At 34.6% G+C, this 20,605-nt stretch overlaps 1 protein-coding gene across 1 annotated transcript in view; it reads left to right on the top strand.

Annotated features, from left to right (window-relative positions):
- The window catches only part of LOC111506912 (scavenger receptor class B member 1), a 43,024-nt gene extending 28,748 nt beyond the window's left edge, over positions 1–14,276 (top strand). Inside the window, exons 8-9 of the mRNA XM_074170709.1 lie at positions 2,375–2,622; positions 5,451–14,276. Coding sequence (XP_074026810.1) covers positions 2,375–2,622; positions 5,451–5,666 — 464 coding nt within the window. The 3' untranslated portion in view covers positions 5,667–14,276. The remainder of the gene's footprint in view (positions 1–2,374; positions 2,623–5,450) is intronic.
- The last annotated feature ends 6,329 nt before the right edge of the window (positions 14,277–20,605 follow it).

A 20,605-nucleotide genomic window follows, 5' to 3' on the forward strand; every position in this document is an offset into this window, starting at 1 on the left:
TCAAAATAAGAGGGTGCATTACAGTACAGTAATTTTAAGATGAATACTATGGTAAGATAGAACACACGGTCTTTCACAGAGAGCCAATCCAGAACTTCCAACACTTGTAGTTGGCGTATATCTATTACATCTTAAAATAAGGCACAAGCCTCACTTCTGTACTTTTTGCAATGCAGACAAACAATTCGCATCAAGTTGTGATAGTAAAGTAGTACACTGCACAGTAATCGAAATGGGGTTGAATGATTGATTTGAAAACTGTAATGGAAGTCAGAAACGATAAGAAAAAAAGAAAAATAATTTTTCAGCAATTTCATTGCGAATATAATTGTAATGTTTTTTCATATTCATTGTTTGATCCACGATGAACCCCAAATATTTGAATTCTTTGACATATTCAATTTTTTGATTGTATATATTTATACTTATAGATGTTTTCCCAGTCGACTTGTATTTATGTTTTGGGGTAATTATCATTGCTTTCGTTTCATTGTCATTGAGCTTAAACTTATTAATGTTGAGAAATTCACATATTCTGATCAAAATATCAATGATTTTGTTGATAACTGTTTGTAATTCAGGTTCACTCACTGCAATCACAGTATCATCTTCAAATAGGTTGATGAATTCACATCCATTAATGAAGTGGTTGTCATCAACGTAAAAACCGAATAGAAACGGGCCCAATACATTTCCTTTTTGGTTTTAGTATGCCCCGTTAATTTTAGTTTGTTGAGTTCGACCAGAGAGATAGCTTTCAAACCATTCAAGTAGTGAACCAGAAATTTCATAATATTTGGGTTTTTTTGGTAGGATAGTAACACCAATTGTTTCAAATGCCCTTTTGAAGTCTAGAAATACTGCCACTATATATTTATTATCATCAACTGCAAGTTTCCATTTGGATATGGAAACATCTATTGTTGTTTCACATGAGTGTTCAGATCGAAATCCGGATTGGTTTATGTTAATCAGTTTATTACTTTCGATGTAATCAATCAATTGTTCATATACTACCGTCTCAATCATTTTTCAAGGGGAGATAAAGTATTTATCGGAGAAAAGTTGATGGCTTAATTAGTATTATTAATTTTTGGTGCAGGAATCACTGTACTATTTTTTAGTTTTTGCGGTATTTTACCAGTTCTGAGTAAGGTATTAACCACATTTATTAATACTACACCGATTACCTCCAACACACTTTTAAGTACTTTGTTGTTAATATAATTGGAGTTACATTTATTATCAAAGCTTCTAATAATAGTCCTAAGTTCTGACATTGATAATAATCTGAATTAAGTTATCTCACAATTAGTAGCTGGGAGATTATCGTTAGTCCAGAAGGGAGAATGGGGAATGGTGTTCTCAATATCTACTATACTATCTCTATACTATACTATCTATATCATGGGTAACTTGACAGACTCCTTGGTCTGTTGGAAATAATATTGTATGTGGAAGTGATTTTTTTTTTGTTTGACTAATGCCTTAAGGGTTTTCCAAATTTCTTTCGAGTCCTTCTATCATCTGTGACTTAATACCGTGATGTTATGGATGAAATGGGTGCTTCATCTTATGATTGAAAGAAAGAAAGAAAGAAATGTATTCATTCATGGACTAACTACATGTTATCGAACGTCAATTTATACTTATGAAATGATTATTCAAAGTGGACACAATAAAAAAAAACAAAAAACAAAAGATAATGTACAATTTGAACTGTTGATGCAGATTTGATGATAGTGATTTATCAATCATTACACTCAAAAACTCAGTGGAGTTATGTTTCTGAACGACTTCACTATCGATCACATTGTTCTTATTGAAATATATAATTTTTGTTTTCTGTGCATTCAGCATCATCTTAGTGGAATGACAATATTTTGTCATTTCACTAATATAGAGTTCAAGCGATATAATCATATTCTCCATAGATGATTCAGCTATACCAAATGTTGTGTCATCAGCAAAGTTGATGAGATAAAGCGCCTATCGACATTTATTGGGATTTATTATCCAAATTAGTGTTTATAAGGTGATAAAACGAGTGTCTTATCCCGAAACTTCTTCGAAGTCCCCCATAGAGAATGATAGTGTTGCGTGTAGGTGAAATTTTATATCGTTTAGCGTTCATACGAATGATATCTGATTTAATGTCAAGAATTTTTGAAGTATAAATGGAATCATATAAAGTGATTTTTATATCATTCAAATGCTCATATGAGAGTAATTGTTTTGAAAGCACTTTTTGTTTCGTGTTTGCAGAGTTCCTTTTGAACGTAACTTTCCCACAAATTACACGTTTGCATCTCATACTAATCATAATTATTTCCAAATATTTTTTAATGAACGTAATGTGAAATTTATGTTGTAGATTCGCCAATGTTCGCTTCCCATCCCCATTTCCACAGAGCCGACCCCAAACTTTTGGAAGGAGTCAGCGGATTGAACCCCGAAAAGGTAAACCCTAAGAGCTTCATGAATATCCATCCGGTCATGGGTTTCGCCATGACTGCAAGAAGCTATCTACAGTTGAATATTCAGGTTCAGAAAGCTTATGGAGTATCTGAAATGGATATGTTTGAAGATGAAATGATGCTACCTATTGCATGGTTCGAAGTGGTATGTATGAACTATTTTAATAGAATATCCACTTTCATAATGAATTCGTTCATGTTTTTTCGTATGTAAATTTTCTGAGGGAATATATTTAAAAGTAGACGTATTACAAATCACATTCCGAATAAAAACAAAGTTTGCGTCTCGGGACGCCCGACAGAAGTGAAAACGTAAACTTATGTAAGTTGTACTATTTATGGGGAAGAAAGTTTTTGGCTTTCTACTACTCCATCTTGATACAAAAAAAGGATGACAGAATCTTCCAAAAAAAGGAAGGAAGGAATTAATTTGAAAATAAGTAACTCTATACTGTTATACTATTCAATATTGAAATTGTTTAACTCGATAGAAGCTTAGGTTATCACTTGAATTTTATGTATATTAATATGTAATATAATAATATATATATATATATATATATATATATATATATATATATATATATATATATATATATATATATATATATATATATATATTATTATATACATTTCTCGGGTTTCGCTCCGTGTTCTGTGTATTTTCTCCCTATAAGGATTATTTTCACAACGTTTCGGCAAAGTCTCGTTTGCCATCTTCTGGTGATGTCTGGTTTTTTTCAACTAGACTGATTAATTCGAACTCTGTGTCTCAATTTATAGGGATATATGTTTCCCTTTACCTGCGTTGCTGCCACTACCTGTGTTTGCTCGACTACCTGTTTTGGTCTTATTACCTGAGCTGCCTCTCCTGTCTCTGTTATTGTACCTGTATTGTCATGTACCAAGTTTTGCCTCTGGAGTTGAGCAGTCTGATTGCTTGTGCGAAGCGATAAAACGGATCTCCGTATTGATGGTAATCTTTGCGCATCATCCCTCTTGTTCATATTTTAGGTCGTTTTTCAATTTCGATAGCCTCTCTGATTGTTCGTGAGTAAAAGTTTTCGTTGCTTGCTAGCATTTTTGTGTTATCGAAATTGATGTTATGTCCTGTTTGAAGTACGTGTTGGAAGAGAGAAGACGTGGTGACTTTTCCCGTCTCTCCTTACGGATCAATAATACGAAGGTTGTTCCATTTAAAATAAGGAAGATTCTGCAAATTTTTATGACTATTACTGATTTTTTTTTCATGTTATGGTGTACATTCATGAATTTAGGGCTTGAGTTCTAGATATTTGAATTTGTCAAGTGACAAACCATAAAACTACAAAAGGAAATGTTTAGTGAAGGTTGATAATGAAACTTTTATAAAATATGTTCGACATGTCTTCCATTTTCTTGAATGCAGAGCTGAAGTCTATGTTTGAAAGATTGTTTCATCCTGCGCAAGACAGCTGGTGTAATGCTGCCAAAAGCATTCGTTATTCTAAGTCGCATATTTTCGGAAGAAGCTGGTGGCTCGGTGGCTCAACGTAAACCATATTTTTTATGTATTCCCATTGGAAAAACTCCAGTTTTGTTAAATCTGGTGATCTAGCGGGCCACCGTACAGGCCCATTCCGTACTATACATTCATTGGGAAATACTTCGTTTAGATGATCTCTCACTTCTGCCGAATAGTGAGCAGGTGCACATACATTGTTCCATTCATATGTCCCTCAAAAAAGTATGGACCAATTACATATTATCTAATGATGCCTCCCCAGACATTTATCGACCACCTATGTTGATAGTCCACCTGTCTCAATAAGTGGGGTTTTTCTGTCGAATAATAATGATAATTATGTCGATTCATCCGACCATGAAATGTTATTGAAAAAAATCTTTGTTCCGACGAATTTTTCCCGTGACCCAATTGGAAAATATCACTCTTTTCTCAAAATCGGCACACAGTGTATGAGATGAATGAAAGCGATGTTTCTTCAAAACTCGTTGCATTGATCTTTTCTTTATATCCACTATTTCACCAATTTGTCGTTGACTCCTAATAGGATCTTCTTCAACAGCAAGAAGAACTTGCAATTCATTATCTTCATTAGTAGCTGGCAGTTGAAACATGTCAAAAAATGAAACAAGTCATCAAATTGATGTGGTGTTATGTGATTCAGTTTGAAAAATCGTTTATTTGTATATGTATGTGAAGCTATGGAACAAAAGAGAACAATTATGGTGCAAGTGTGATTAGAGTCACATGCTATTTTGTGAGATTATCAATGAGAAAACCCAATGTCGAATACATGAAAAATGTTATTGAAATGAAGTAAAGCCCTACTCTAGGGAGGTTGGAGATTTGATACATATTTTTTAAATTTGTTATGAGTTATTTAATGAGAATTCAGCATTGTTGCTGATTTGAAAATCATGTAAATTTTTATCAATATTAAATAGAAAGGCATTAATGTCGCTGAGGTGATCAATGTCTGATCTTTTGTTGAGGCAATTATTTGTAATATACATGACATTTCCAAAAACAATATTTTAGAAGTATTTCTTTCAATTGCTATTTTATTTTTATCGTTGTTGTAACACATTGTAATAATTTTATATTGCTAAGATTTTGGTTGAATTATAGTCCTTGATATGACCTTCTTTGAAAATGTGATTGCTTTTGTAAGAATATCAGTTGAGAAAGCAGATAAGGGTTCAGTGGGTGAGCTGAATAACTTGACAGAATAACTAGTACTAAGAATTACTTCTTTGCATTATCCAATTTCATAAACTACACCTCACGATTTGATCTGTATAAACTTTATATCTCAAATAAAGTTTGTGGAGGTGTAGTTTATGAAATTACTATGGATCTTCATCAAGTAACAGCCGAATCAATCAGAAACATTATCTAATTATTATTTAAATGGATTTAAAAGCAATTCAAAAAAGTAATCTGTTGATAACGAGTTATATTTTTTCCAGGAACTGAAGGACGAAAGCTTACCACAGGACTTCATAGAATTGATCAACTTCGTAACCTTTACAGTTGGAACACTGAAAACCGCTCTCAAGTTTGGTTGTCTGCTCACTTCTTTGATGACATTTATTTCCTTGGTGTTGGTGATGAAACGGTTATCTACCAAATCTGGTAGTTGTCGACAAACTAGACGACCTGGTGCTCTCATAGAAGAAAATTGATCTAGATTGATTCATTAACCTATGCTCAATATTTGAACAATCTTTATCTAGGAAAGTTTTTGTAAAACAGCATCATGTCATCCAGTTGGATGAGTACAAGGGTACAAATGAACACATTAGGAAAAATGATACTCATATTGTAGTATTGAAAAAATTGTAGCTCAAGGCCCTCAGAATTGAATTGATCATTTTTGAAAAGGTATTGAACTTGAGATCCTGTTTGCACTTCACGAAAAGTTAAAGAACAATATGATTCTGAGAGAAAATAGATTAACACCATTGTGAAAATCGAATGTGTGTGTGTTGAATTTCTACGAAGAAAAAATTATTCTCAGGGGATTTTCAGCCTATGAGTTTTATGAAAAATGTCCCTTTCGTTAAGGACATGTAGGAAATTATTCTGGCTATGTTTAGGCCATCAAAATAATGATCATTTTGAGTCAACCTATCACTGGAAGTGTGGGTTTGCGTTCTGGACCGAAGAAAACCACGTAATTTTTTGTTATTTCGACATTCATGTAAATATTTTCGTTTTTTGGAAGTCCCCAAAAAAACTCAACTACTCGTAGGTACAAGGTTCATTTTTTAATCGGCAGGTTCTCTCAAAACCTAAGTCATATCTCGCTAATTCAAATTCGTAAGAAGTGTGCAGATATTCGTTAAAACTAATACTTTCAACACGTACCTGAATGTTTTTGTTGAATATCAGCAATTTCTCTTTCTCTTGTTGTTGACTTTTGCTTCCATTCAGGTGAGTTAAGTAACTTTGAAGTCGAAAACCGTTTTTAAAAACAATTTATTTTATTCAAAATTACAATATAAATTTCTAGAGAACTTCTCACATCGAGATCTGCAAAATGAATGAGTAAAAAGTTACGATGATAATCGTTTCTGGATCCGGGGTGGGAATCTGCAAGCACTGCATTTCCTTGGATAGTCTGCAAAATCTCTTCACATAACTCCTCCCTCCTCAGGAGAAAACAATACGGATAAAGGGTTGTTTTCTTTAGGGTCCTTCTGTCGGTTGGTATTGCGATGGCCATTTTTCTTTTTCATCCAAAACCAAAGTATGGCGAATCCGGTAAGGAGTAGAACGCATATAGTTACACCGGGTATATTCCAAATTGCTGGGTGTATTAATTGGTTAAGGTATGGCGTTTGGAGTAGCTTGGCTTCTGTTTGAAGTTCTCTTATGGATTGGAAATTGATTGACTTCAGTATCAATGGCTTATTTTCGTGTTGGTCACCATTAGATTTGGAAGCCATATTCCATCTCAGTTTGGGAAGAATAAGTGGGTTTCCCAAAATAGTTTCTTCTTCGTTTCTATAGGTGAAGTTTTTCACAACGACACTGCAACCTTCTGGAATTTTCAGAAGAGTATTTGTTTCGATTCTGTGTACACTTCTTTTCTCGCAATCTGCTTGGGCTATAACGGATTCACTGGATGGCAGGATTAGGAGAAATCGGTCATTGATTTCTTCTATTATGGGGTGATTCAGAATGGCTTCATTCGTCAGGCAATTGGGTTTTTTGTCCTTCATCAGGGCAATAATACAGGTGTCGATTATAGTTTCGTCATGATGTTGGCACAGGAACACACCATCTATTTGAGGGCATGGTTTATCTTCAAACTGGTGATATTCGGTACCGAGTATGAGGAAAGGTTTATAGGGGGTGATGATTGTATTTTGGTATGGTAAACTAATAAGATTATAGGTTCGGAAGTCGTCTTCTAGGCAAATTGGTATATGTATTGCAAAAATAATTTTGTATTTCTCAATTTTTACTTGAGTTCCTGCCAGCTGGTAATAAAGGTATGCATTTTGAGTTTTCAGGATTTTTTTATGACCATAGATATTGGCCATGTGTTCGATAGCACTTACTAAATCGTTAAGTGGAATTACTGAAGGATGGAGATAACCTAAGTTGGCAAACATGATTGCATTTTCTAAATTGTCAAGAAATGTCATCAAACTTTGGCAATTTTCTATTATTTGGCTAAAGGCCCCCAAGGATGCAAAATAAGAATATAGATTATTAGTTCGGTTATTGAGCTCTTCTCTCAGTTGGTTGAGTTCATTTCTCAATAAGATTTGATTATCGTGAAGTTCGGTTATGGTTTCATTGTAGTTTTTGATCAGTTTTTGATTAAGAGAAGTCTGTAGTTTAATTTGATGATTGAGAGAATTTTGATTTTCAAATAGTGTTTCAATTTGTGAATCGTATTTAATTTCGTCATCATGATCTAACGTTCCAAAAAGCCATTTACTTGCTATGCCTAGACCATTAATTAGTCCGCGTTTTTTGCGATTACTTGAAATTATATTACTCAATTTAGTTTTTGTAGTGGTTAGGAAATATTTAGCTTGATTAAACGAATCATTCAGAATGATCTGGTCCCTTTCCAATTCTGTTTTATTATTGATCGATATTATTAGTCTCTCGTAGAAAAATTCAATATTTCTGAGTTGCATTTTTAAGAGAGGGGTTTCAATATAATGTAAAAATGTATGTTTTGTTTGAATGATTCTTGATTTTCCGAGTTCTAATGGTAAGAGTGGAGTGTCGAGTTGTTGAATTTCAATTTCTTGGCTGGTTATTACCTGGGTCATCATGAGAAGTCGAAGGGATACTATTAGGATCGGTGTGGTCCGTTCTGTCATCCTGTAAAGAACATCGAGAGTGAATAGGTGGTTTTCTTATCTTCGATTTATGAATTATTGCTCCTGTTGTTGTTTTAATTTTGAGTCCTAAGTCTTTAGAAACTCGTTTTTTAATGTGTCTAGGTTTGGCTTTGTTACGAGCAGCTTCGCGATTTTGCACAAATACATCTTGATTTTCTGTGAACTCTACAGGGTCTTCGCGAGTCTCGTTTCTTTTATTGATGACACGTTCTTTATTATTTTGACAACGTTTCTGGATGTTCTCGTAAAGGGTAACCAACCTACTTTTCCTGTCATTTATGAAGTTATTGATTATGTGTTCGTCCGTTAAGTCAAAAGGGTCTAGTGATTTTGTATTACCCAAGACTACATCGTAAGGGGAGTATTTTGTCACGGAATGGATTGACGAATTGTACCCTATAATCGCTAGTTGGACTAGTTGTTTTATGGGTGTGTTGGGATGTTGTAGTTTCAGGACGCGAGTATTTTCAAGAAGAGATAGGTGAAATCTTTCAACGGGGCTATTACTGTTCGAATTGCGTGGGGTAGTAACATGAAGTTGAATTTTGTGAAGTTTGCAAAATTCCATAAAGAGTTCTGATTTGAATTCGGTTCCACTATCACAAGTAATGGAACATGGTACGCCAAAATGAGTGATGAAAAGGTATAGTTCTTCTATTACGTTCACGGTGTTGACGCTATTTAAGATGTATGCTTGTCCGTACTTAGAGAAGGAATCGAAGATTGTTAGAAATTTCGTCTGTAGAATCTGAAATACATCAATATGTATCATTTCGAAAGGTTTAGTGGGTGTGAGAGTGATGGAGTATTTTATTTTCGGAGGGTGTCTATCATATTTGGCTTGTTGGCAGATATCACAAGCATTTATATACCGGATGATATCCGTTTTCATATTCGGCCAATAATATTTATTTCTTAATGCTTGGAATGTTTCGTTAATGCCGCGGTGACAAGATTTACTCTCATGGTGGTATTTCAAATTTCTTTTTATCTCATCTGAGTTTGTTAGATCTTTGACGAATTTCTTTGAAATAACCAAATGATAGGAATGATTTTTAAATGTATTTTGAAGTGTTCTTACAAGCGTTGGAATAAAATGTTCGATTGATTCTTTGACATAAATACAAAATAATTTTTTCGGGTCAATATAATTTTTGAAGGTGTCAATAATTTCTTTCTCGAGGTTTTTGGTGAAGTTTAATGTCAATCGAGATTTTGAAATGAAAGGTTTGCTTTTTATCATGTAGAAGGCTTTAGAATCGATCTTTCTTATTATTATTTGATTATTGTATGAATTTGTGACACTTTCTGTATACGGTATTTCAAGAACAGGATTCTCTGCATTTGAATGGACTGTTTCGTCAGTGGTAACCTCCTGCTCAACGGGGTTTTCGGGGATTTCTTGTATTTCTTCGTTGTTGGGTCTCTCGTCTGAGGGTTGACTATTAGTATTGTTCTCGATTGGTGGTGGAATTTCATTTGGGTCTATTCCTAATAAAGCATCCCGTATATAATTTTCAATTTCTTCATCGATGTCACCTGGATTGCAAATAATGGATTCGTTCTCAATAGCATTTATTTCAACACGTGAAAGAGCATCAGCATTTGTATTTTGCTTGCCACTTTTATAATGGATGTCATAATCGTACTCTTCCAACTTGAGCCTCCAGCGAATAAGTTTTGAATTAGGATCTTTAAGACTAAACAACCATTTGAGTGGTTTATGGTCGCTTATAATGTTGAATTTCCTTCCAAATAGGTATGGGCGGAAGTATTTGGCAGCCCAAACAATAGCTAAAAGTTCCTTTTCAATTGTGCTGTAATTTATCTCAGATGGGTTGAGTGTTCTTGAGGCGTAAGCTATTGGTAGGTCGTTTCCGATTTTTCCTTGGCTTAAGACTGCTCCAATTGCGAAGTTTGATGCGTCGGTCGTAAGATTAAATGGTTTGGAAAAATCTGGGTATTGAAGTATTGGGTCATTAGTCAAGATATTTTTGCAAAGTTCGAAAGTTTCCAAAAATTCAGGATTGTGTTCGATTTTTTCACCTTTTTTCAAACATTTTGTGAATGGTTTAGTGATTTTGGCAAAGTTTTTGATAAATCTCCTGTAGTAGCCTAAAAGTCCGAGAAAGGATTTAATTTCTTTTTGCAGTTTTTGGCAAGGGGAATTTTTTTATGGCTTGTATTTTCTTCGGATTCGGTTTTATTCCATTTGGAGTGATTACATGTCCAAGGAATTCCACATCCTTGCGGAGAAATTCAGATTTATCGAGCTGAATCTTCAGTTTGGTTTCTCTGAGACGTTGGAATACTAGTTTGAGGTTTGCGATATGTTCTTCGAGGCTGGAACTGAAAATAATAATGTCGTCCATGTAAACTAAGCAGACTTTTCCTTGAAGATTTCTTAGGACGTCATCCATCACACGTTGAAATGTAGATGGGGCGTTCCTCAAACCAAAAGGCATGCGCAGATACTCGTAGTGACCTTGCTCAACGCTGAAAGCAGTTTTCGAAACTGAGTTGGGGTCCATTTCAATCTGGTGGAAGCCAGATGCCAAATCTAGTGTGGAAAAATATTGGCAACGTCCAAGTTTGTCCAGAATGTCGTTAATGTTAGGTAAGGGATACCGGTCTTCAATAGTTTTTTCATTCACTTTCCTGTAGTCTACCACAATTCGCCACTTTTGTTTACCACTTGCGTCTGTCTTCTTCGGGACTACCCAAATTGGACTACTCCATGGGCTCTGACTGGGTCGTATTATTCCGTCTTCTAGCATTCTTGAAATTTGCTTCTGCACCTCTTCTTTATGAATAAAGGGGTACCGATATGATTTCGAATGGACCGGGACTTCGTCCGTTGTTTTAATTTCATGTTTGACTTGATTTGTAAAGGAAAGTTTCTCATTGCTTTTATGAAAAATATCAGTGTATTCTTTACATAGCCTAATAATTGCTTGTTTTTCTTCTAAATTCAAGTGATCGACCCTAATTAGATGTTCTATATTATGTTTTAAAGTGATTTTTGAATTTTCAGGCAAAAAATTTTCAACGTGGAAAAATTCAAATTTTTCTTTGAGACACCCTGTTAAAGGAATTACTTCAATAGGTGTTTTTATTACTACGGTAACTCGTGTATCAGTGTTGTTTATAATTTCTGTCTTTGCAAATCCGTCTTTCGCTGTAGATAAGGTTTCCGGTAAATAAAGAGTGTCAAGTTTCATCTCGGGTATAATGACATCGCCCTCATAGAAATTAACAGGAATTTTAATAGCCGCGATTTCATGTGAATCCACTGAGATTGTGAAATGTTGTCTATTCAACTTATAAAAAATTGGAATGCATAGATTTTCATTAATAAGTTGGTTTCTTTTAAAGTCAATAGAAAATTTTAAATTTCGAATATCGTTAAGGCCAAGTAACCCATCAAATTGATTATGAAATTGAAATAATATGAAATTTATTTTATCGGAAGATTTAAATTCAGGAAAGGCCGGTATTTCGGCTCTAAATAAGGATTCTTTCTCGCCGATAGCTGTTTTGATTTTCGTTGGATTTTGGTATATAAATTCTGGAAAATATTTTTCTGCAATGGCTGGATTTAATATGGAGTTCATACTACCGGTGTCTATTAGTAATTTGATAGGTGGATTTTTAATTTCAATGAACGGTAGGTCGGTTGAGTGGGAATCCGAGAAAATCTCGTTTATACAGGGGGATCGGTTTGAGATGTTGACCAAAAATTTTCATCCGGGTTCGGTTGAGAGGATTCAGTATCTTTTTCTTCGATATTATCGTAGTGTGTTGGGTATTCGTAATCATAGCATTCGGTATTACCGAAGTATATATTTTCGTTTTGGGCAATTTGATTAGTTTCGTCAAGATAGTCATCATTTTCGGGTGAGGTTTCTTTACTGTCAATTTGGTAAAGTTCCTCAGATTGGAAATTTTGAGGACCCGTGGGTCTAAATTGATTAAATTTGGGAATATTGGAAGTTTTATATGTATTCCTTGAAGTTGTTGACATTGGTTCTGGATTATAATTCGGAACGTGTCCGGTGGGCTTAAATACATTTCTGGGGGGACCGAATACTTGTCTGTTTGTCGGATACTTTGTGACAGTGGGTCTAGGTTGGATCGGTATGGGTTTACTAGGAAATCTGTTTGGGTTATTTTGAAAATTCTGAAAACTAGGTGGAATTTGGCGGTTAGGGACTGTCTGCGTGTATCGCTGTATTGGGGGGTTTGATTGATTCGATTGGAATGTTCGAGAATATTGCTGTGTATTGGAAATGGGGTTTTGCAAATAGGTTGTTTGCTGTCTAGGACGATCTGGGGTATTTTTAGTTAAATTGTTTTGGTTACTGAGTTGTCTAAAATTATTTTGTGCATAGAAAAAGTTTTCTTCTTCTATCATATAACTAATAGCAGTTTCAATACTGTCCGGATTTTTAAATCTAACTGTTTGTTGTAAGGGAGCCGGGAGATTTCTTATAAGAGTTCTCAATGACATAACTTGATATTGTCGCCTTAAATAATTTTTGTTGCTTCATCCATTTCTTGAATACTATAAGAATTTATTCTTTGAATCAAATGACTACGAAGAACTTGTAGTCTTTTTGCAAAATCTAATGGTTGTTCGTTTTTGAAAGGTCTGGCTACAAGAAGGTCTTGTTCTAAACACTCCAAACTTCTCTTATCTCCAAAACATTGAATGAGCGCCTCTTTAATTAAGGCCCAGTTATTTAACTCTATTCTACTTCCTACTAAGAGATTGGCTCTACCAATTAATTTTGATTGAATGACCTTCAGTAAATATTGCTTGAAAATAGGATCTGTTGAATTTGAATAAGTAGAATTTAGAAAATCACAATTTGAAATGAACTGACTTAATCCGTTTTGATTGCCATCGTATGGCGTAATCATATCTACATATAATCTAAGCATACTAACGTTAATTTGTTCTGTGTTTCCGTTAGGCATTGTTTCTTCTAAAACCACAGTAGTATTAAAGTTATTTATTAAATTTTCAATTTCTGAATCAAGATTCATCAAAATTTTACGTTATTATTCAATGTAATATCCTATTCAGGATTGGATTTGAGAATCAAGAAAAAATACTTATATATGTTTGCCTAAATCTAATGTTTTCCTATTCAGGGAAATGGGTAAAAAAGGAACTCGGTACTTACTTGTACTTCAGAGCTGCTTTTTTGATGTGATTCTTCTGCTTCCTCGTGTGAACTCCAGAGGTAGGTAGTAAACGCCAAAGAGTTGAAACTCACGTTCAATTTTCGGAATCGGACCCGATGCCGTGAACTTCGCGAAAACGAACTGCGAAATAATCCTACAGCGACTGCGCCAGTTAAGTAACTTTGAAGTCGAAAACCGTTTTTAAAAACAATTTATTTTATTCAAAATTACAATATAAATTTCTAGAGAACTTCTCACATCGAGATCTGCAAAATGAATGAGTAAAAAGTTACGATGATAATCGTTTCTGGATCCGGGGTGGGAATCTGCAAGCACTGCATTTCCTTGGATAGTCTGCAAAATCTCTTCACATAACTGGTGCGTATCAGCAATTTTCATCATTACTTTCGATTGAAAATGGTGCATAAATTCACTTCTACTCATGAGAAAAATTGATAATATTCAATTGAAAAAATAACTACTTTGCTATAAACAGTATCCAGTAGGTGTTAATGTAAGTTGAAGTTGAAAGTAGAACGATGGATTAAATATATTAAATATAAATAATTAACAGTTCGTTAAATAAAGTTATTGTAGTTATTTTATTTGGTGACGATTTCAGAAGAAAAAATTTGAATGGGACTCATTTGATTGATTAATTGATATTGAAGATCTGAACTGTAAATAATTTATTGTATTTTATATATAATTTCAATAAAATTGTATATAAGACAAGTTGTAGTCATTTCGATAAATTTAAAACTCCACATCGTCTCCATTCTCAGTCGACAAAAAACCAATTGATAAATATTTGACATAAAACATCAATTCTACCTAGAAATTTGACTTTTCTGAATAATAACATAAAATTTAAACTTTTTGGTATTACTTGCAGTAAGCATTTTCTAAACAACCATTTTCCAGAGTGGAAATCCTTGTTTGGAAGCTGTTCCCCAATAGATGTAATACTCGTATCTGATGTAGAGTCGTTAACCAATGTATCCGTATATCATGTTGAAGGGGTGTCTGATAATGATCATTCAGCAACTATATGTTGTGTAACTATATGTGGAATAACTTGAAAAAAAGCTTCGCTAAGTGAATTAATTACAGAGATTTCTCCAATTTCAATATGGATACCACCTCAACTTTCTTGCACTTAGTTGATTGGAACATTATTTACGGATGCAATAAAGTTGATGAAATGGTGAATTTTCCCAATAACTCACTGCTAAGTATTTTTGACTAATGTGCTTCAGTACAAACTATTAGCGTAACTAAACCACCCACACCTTGGCGGACTGATGTTATCAAGATCATGATGAGAGAAAGGGACAAAGCATATAGCAAATACAAAAAATTCAAATCACCAGCCGATTGGAACTATCATAAGACATTGAGAAATTTCACAAAACAGTCAATAATACGTGAGAAAAAAGCATACCTTGACTATGTGTCACATCAAAACAATCCAAAGACCCTGTAGAAGACCCTACGGCAATTGACTACTTATCAAAAACGTGACATAACATTACCAGATGTGTTAGGAATCACACGTTAAAAGGTAAGACCTCGTTAGTCCTTAGCTCGCACAAGTTTCTCAACTTCTGAGAGTTGTCGTTTGTATAGGGGTGACAGCTGATTAACGGAAAAACAGATTTTAAACACATTTTTTTCAAACAGATTTGATAGATGTCAATGCAATAAATAAACACTTCACAACTATTCCTTACGTTGTTAAAACCTAAGGTCAAACAGACTTACTCGATAAATATAAGCAAGATTCATATAATCAGAAAGACACTTTCGTGTTTAGTACTGTGGAAAACGTGGAAGTGCTTAAATGTATAAACTCAATAAAAAGTAACGCAGTGGGCTCCGATTCAGTGACCTTGAGAATGCCCAATTTGATCTCTAATTTTCTTATCGATTATATAACATACATATACAATTATTGCATAAATAACTCAACGTTCCCTACGGCTTGGAAATTGTCGCTTGTGATCCCCTTAGCAAAAATAACGAATCCTACCAATATCAACCATTCAAGACCAATCAGTTTTCTGCCAGTTCTAGTTAAAGCATTTGAAAAAAAATTATACAATCAAATCAATGAATACGTAATGAGACACAAAATTATACCACCGATTCAGTTCGGCTTCAGGGGAGGATTTAGCACCACCACAGGTCTAACAAATATTGTTGATTATATTTTTAGGGCAATTGATGAAGGAAATGTTACTTGTCTGATCCTGCTGGATTACAGCAGGGCATTTGATAATATGAATCATGAAGTTTTCATTAGTAAATGAAAATTATTTGGATTCCACCCTAATTCACTGAGACTATTGGAATGTTACCTGAAGGGAAGAACGCAGAGAATGACCTTGAATCCTCAGAGACCCTTGCTTTGAGCCAGGGCGTTCCGCATGTTGAAGTAGAGTAAATATCTCAAGTAAACTCTTGAATGAATGTATTTATTTTAGACAACTTAACTCAACCTTTTATTATGTCAAAATTAATCTCTCAACTACCTATAAACATACAAAATGTGAAGGTGAGGTTCGGGTTAAGTTAATTTTCCTTCAACTACCTCAGTACCGCTTTGAATACTTCGTAGTAGTGAGCTGCTCTTGTATTTCCATGATGACCAGTTTGACTTGCCCTCAAGTAATCCTATTTGTATTTTAGTTGCATCCATTTTGCTTTTGGCAGAGCTTGGATTCAGCTGAATAAAATGATTGTTTCAGAACACTTGTCAAAAAATTTTCAGCAAGAAAATTTAAGCAGTTTCTTATAATTTGGAAATATTTCTTACACTCCGGAACCTCAGGCTAACCAACCACGCTCTGCTACCATGTTCAAGTAGAGGAAATATCTCAAGTAAACTCTTGAATGAATGAATTTATTTTAGACAACTCAACTCACACTTTTATGTCAAAATTAATCTCTCAACTGCCTAAAAACATATACAATGTGAACGAAAACAAATTATCAAATTATGAAAATGATGGTTTTTCAACACCGTAAGGATCAATATTGGGCCCACTGTTATTCTCTTTGTACATCTCAGATTTTCATTCATTCGTCAAATACTGCCGCATACACCACTACGCTGTACTTATCTTCCAATGAAGTGAAACCTGATGTTACCGCTGCTTCAAATCCGGATTTGGATTCCTTGATAAATGTATCTGAAGCACATAATGTGGAGTTGAACGCGAGTCCAGTGCATTGTTTTTCGGACCGAAGCTCAAACGTAATCTAGCCAGTTCCCTAATCGACATTATTTTGGGTGGGGAAACATTCCATAAAAAATTAAACAAAAAACCTCGGACTCTGGTTAGACAATGAATTGAGGTTCACAAAACATGTCAATCAACCCTCAAAAAACTTTATCCAAGTAGACAATTCATGAGTTCCGCTCTGAAAATTCGTGTTTGTGAATTCCTCATATTATTGAAACTGGCTTAAGTACTGTGACTACATTTATGGACCAGCGCTTCCAAGTGTGGACAGTAGTCGACTTCAAAAAAATACAGAACTCTTTTATTAGACTCCTTCGGAATACGCAAATATGAGCACGTAAGTCATAAATATCGGAAATGCGAAAACTGAAATTGCTAGATATGAAAAAATTACATCTATTAAATATGACTCATAAAGTACTGAAATATAGGACATCAACATATTTATATGACAAACTAATCAAAATAGGGAATCTGAGTGATCATAACACTCGTAACTCGAGGTTACTGGCAATGTACAAACATGAAACCTCCATTTTTCAGCGATCCTTCACGTACAATGCCTGTAAGTTCTATAATCAACTTCCGCGTGATTATAGTACATATACTCTGATGAACTTCAAAAAAAAGTTGAAATCCCTATCAACTCAATATGATCAACAGATGCCGAACTCTGCATCTACAGAACGGATAATGACCAGTCAATCACTTTATAAATTCAATGTACTAATAGAATTATACTCATCGTAGATATTATAGCTAAGATAATTAACAGAATTGTAAAGTGACACTTCGCCACTTTATCTTTATTGAATAACTGTTATTGTTATCTCTTTACATGTGTGTTCAAAGATGAATAAATACGATGAATAATAAAATTGTTCATTCATCAGGAAGTAAAGCAAACTTCTTCATTTCGAAGAGAAATCGAAGTTTCATCATCGAGACTTACCCCCTTCCAAATCACGTTCCAAAATTTATATGATTTTTGTAAAGGATAAACAATCACATGAATAAATATATGACATGACTATTCAAGTAATACCACTCGATCAAATATCTCTGAAAAAATTTCAAGTATAAAATTTTTGTTCCGTAATATGAACTGCATTTTAATTTTGGAATTAATTTTCAAATCGACCTAAGAAACAAGTTGGCATCAACACAGAATATTCTGACACAGTCAGAATATGAAAACAGTCAGAAGAAAAATGAATTTTGCAAAATGATTGAGTTTGACGGTGATGCCAAGTTCATATCAAATGTTAGTGACGCAACGATCAATATTTTTCCAAGAGTGTAAAAAAATTACTAACAAAAATTGTGAAAAATATAAAAACGAGGTTCTATCATACATGTAGTTTTCAGATATACTTTATTAATATACGGGGTGTTTTATTTAAGAAAATAAAGTTGCTAGGACTTTTTGATGGAAGTGGGAACGCCGCAATGCTGAAAATATTTTAGATCGATAGAACAGGAAAGGAAATGTGAGAGGTGAAATTTTCAGAAAAGTCATGCTTTGCGTTTTCCAGAAACGTCTAACCTACCATCGACCGTGAGTCACGCTGTATACTCATTGAAAAAATCGAAGAGCTTGGCATACTACTCCCACACGATAGTGTGAGGGATCTCTGTATCTGTAGAGTAGGGAGGGTGAGTGTAAGCCCACAGCACTTAGACTACATGTGACCCATTGTACATCCTCCCGAGGAATTGTTCTAGGGTCCTAGGTCATCGTCTATCCTATCCTGTCCTTCACAGGAAGGTGGACAGGTCACTGGGAGACATCTCCTTTATATCGGCAGGTGTAGGCCAAGACTCGCCGAACACACACTCTCTAATTGACGATAACTCCGGGCACTCGCATAGGACATGCCTAACAGTCTCATCTTTCTGTTCACACATCCTGCATCAATATGTGTCCACTAGCCCCATATTATGGAGGTGTTTCCTTAGTTGACAGTGGCCAGCCAGAAATCCTACTGGTAAGCGTAGATTTTCCTGGTCATCGCCAGATATTTCTTCGGTGCCAGCTTCCCAGGGTCGCCCAAGGTGATCCTGGCAATATTGCATCCTTTGAATCCATCCCATCTCTTCAGGGATTGAGCATGGATGTAACATTTGGCTAGTTCCACAATTGCCGAAGTCGTTAGGTCGTAGGTGCCACTGGGTCCTAAAATTCTTAGTCCATCCGCTTTCTTGGCTAAAGAGTCGGCAATGCGATTACCTCTACTCCTTTCACGCCTTTCAACCTACCTCAGGAAAATGTTATTACCTACCGAGGCTTTGGCTAAGTCTTGGTGACACTTCAGTACTAGCCCTGAGGTTACACGTTGTCTGCTCAAGGCTAATAGGGCTTGTCTGCTGTTAGTGCAGATTGCTATGTTTTTTCCAGAAAGTCCTTTCCTGGTTATTTCTTCTGTAGCGATTGAGATACCAGCCAGTATTTTTTCGCTCCTATTTTTTCCCATTCCTTAGGCTTAGTGATCTGGAGTACACTCCACATCCTGAGCCTTCTTTGATTTTCAGTGTGAGGGATTTGTGGAATATTATTACTTTATGAAAATCTTTCATAATTAATGAAATCAGAAAGAGTTTAAATGATGAAGCACAATTTCTCAAATTTCGTGGGAAGATGGGTTGAGTCTATTTAATGGGACAGAGCTTCTTAATAGTTATTTATGTATCAAGGGCGTAAAATACGCTTTTATGGACCACAGCGTGTAAGTAATTAATATGCATAGTTCCATAAAAGCAAATTACGTCCGAAAAACATACCTACAACAATTTATGCACGACCAGTATATTTGATATTATGTAGTTAAATACCTTTTCATATCTAGAACACTGAATAAATATATCAAAGCTGCCATGAGGTTGTATATTCATATCATATCAGTCAATTTTCGAAATAAGATTACATATATTGAAAGGATTATATTTTTAGGAGTGATTATTTTTGGGAAAGAAAGTTTTTGGCATTCTATTACTCCACCTTGATACGAAGGAAAAAGTGGGAATCTTCCATTGAAAGGAAGGAATCAAACAATTTTGAAAGTAGTAACTCTATACATAGATGTGTAGATCATGCAAAGACACAGACACAAACTGGAAGAAAAAGCCTTACTGAAACAGCCACTTTCATATAAACATTGAATCACACGAAAGACAAATTCTTTCAGAACAAATACTTTGATATGAACACTGAATTATACAAAAAACAATATACAATACTATTCACTAAATGAATGGTAAAATATCATTTACATGGAATACTGTCATCCTCTCTGATAGACATCGACGTTTCGCCATAAGACACTTACCTTAGGGCATGATCTACACATCTATGTATATCGTTACTTTTTTCAAAATTGATTGCTTTCTTCCTTTCTTTGGAAGATTCCCACTTTTTCCTTTGTATCAAGATTCCAACTTTTTTTGTATCAACATGGAGTAGTAGAAAGCCAAAAACTTTCTTTCCCAAAAATTAATCACTCCTAAAAATATAATTCTTTCATAGATAATTCATTAGTGATTTTGAAATTGATTCGAACGACGAAGAAAGTGTGAATTATACTCCAGCAGAAATGAGTAAAGCAGCTGAGGATGCGAAATTGACTTTATTGCCAAGTTAATCCAAGAAAATATACGACAAAGTGGATGAATAATTCGTGAGGTGGTGCAACGGAAATTATGTAAAAAATAAGAACTACACAGAGGGTGTGCTTCTTGCCTATTTTCTGAAGAAATCTAAATATCGTAAGCCTCTTCAATGTGGTAGCTGAAAGCTACTTTAAGTGTCCATGATAATAG

The sequence above is a fragment of the Leptinotarsa decemlineata genome, unplaced genomic scaffold (genome assembly GCF_025532065.1).
Source record: "Leptinotarsa decemlineata unplaced genomic scaffold, Ldec_3_MD MMD2_P_RNA_scaffold_9, whole genome shotgun sequence".
In the NCBI taxonomy this organism is placed as follows: domain Eukaryota; kingdom Metazoa; phylum Arthropoda; class Insecta; order Coleoptera; family Chrysomelidae; genus Leptinotarsa; species Leptinotarsa decemlineata.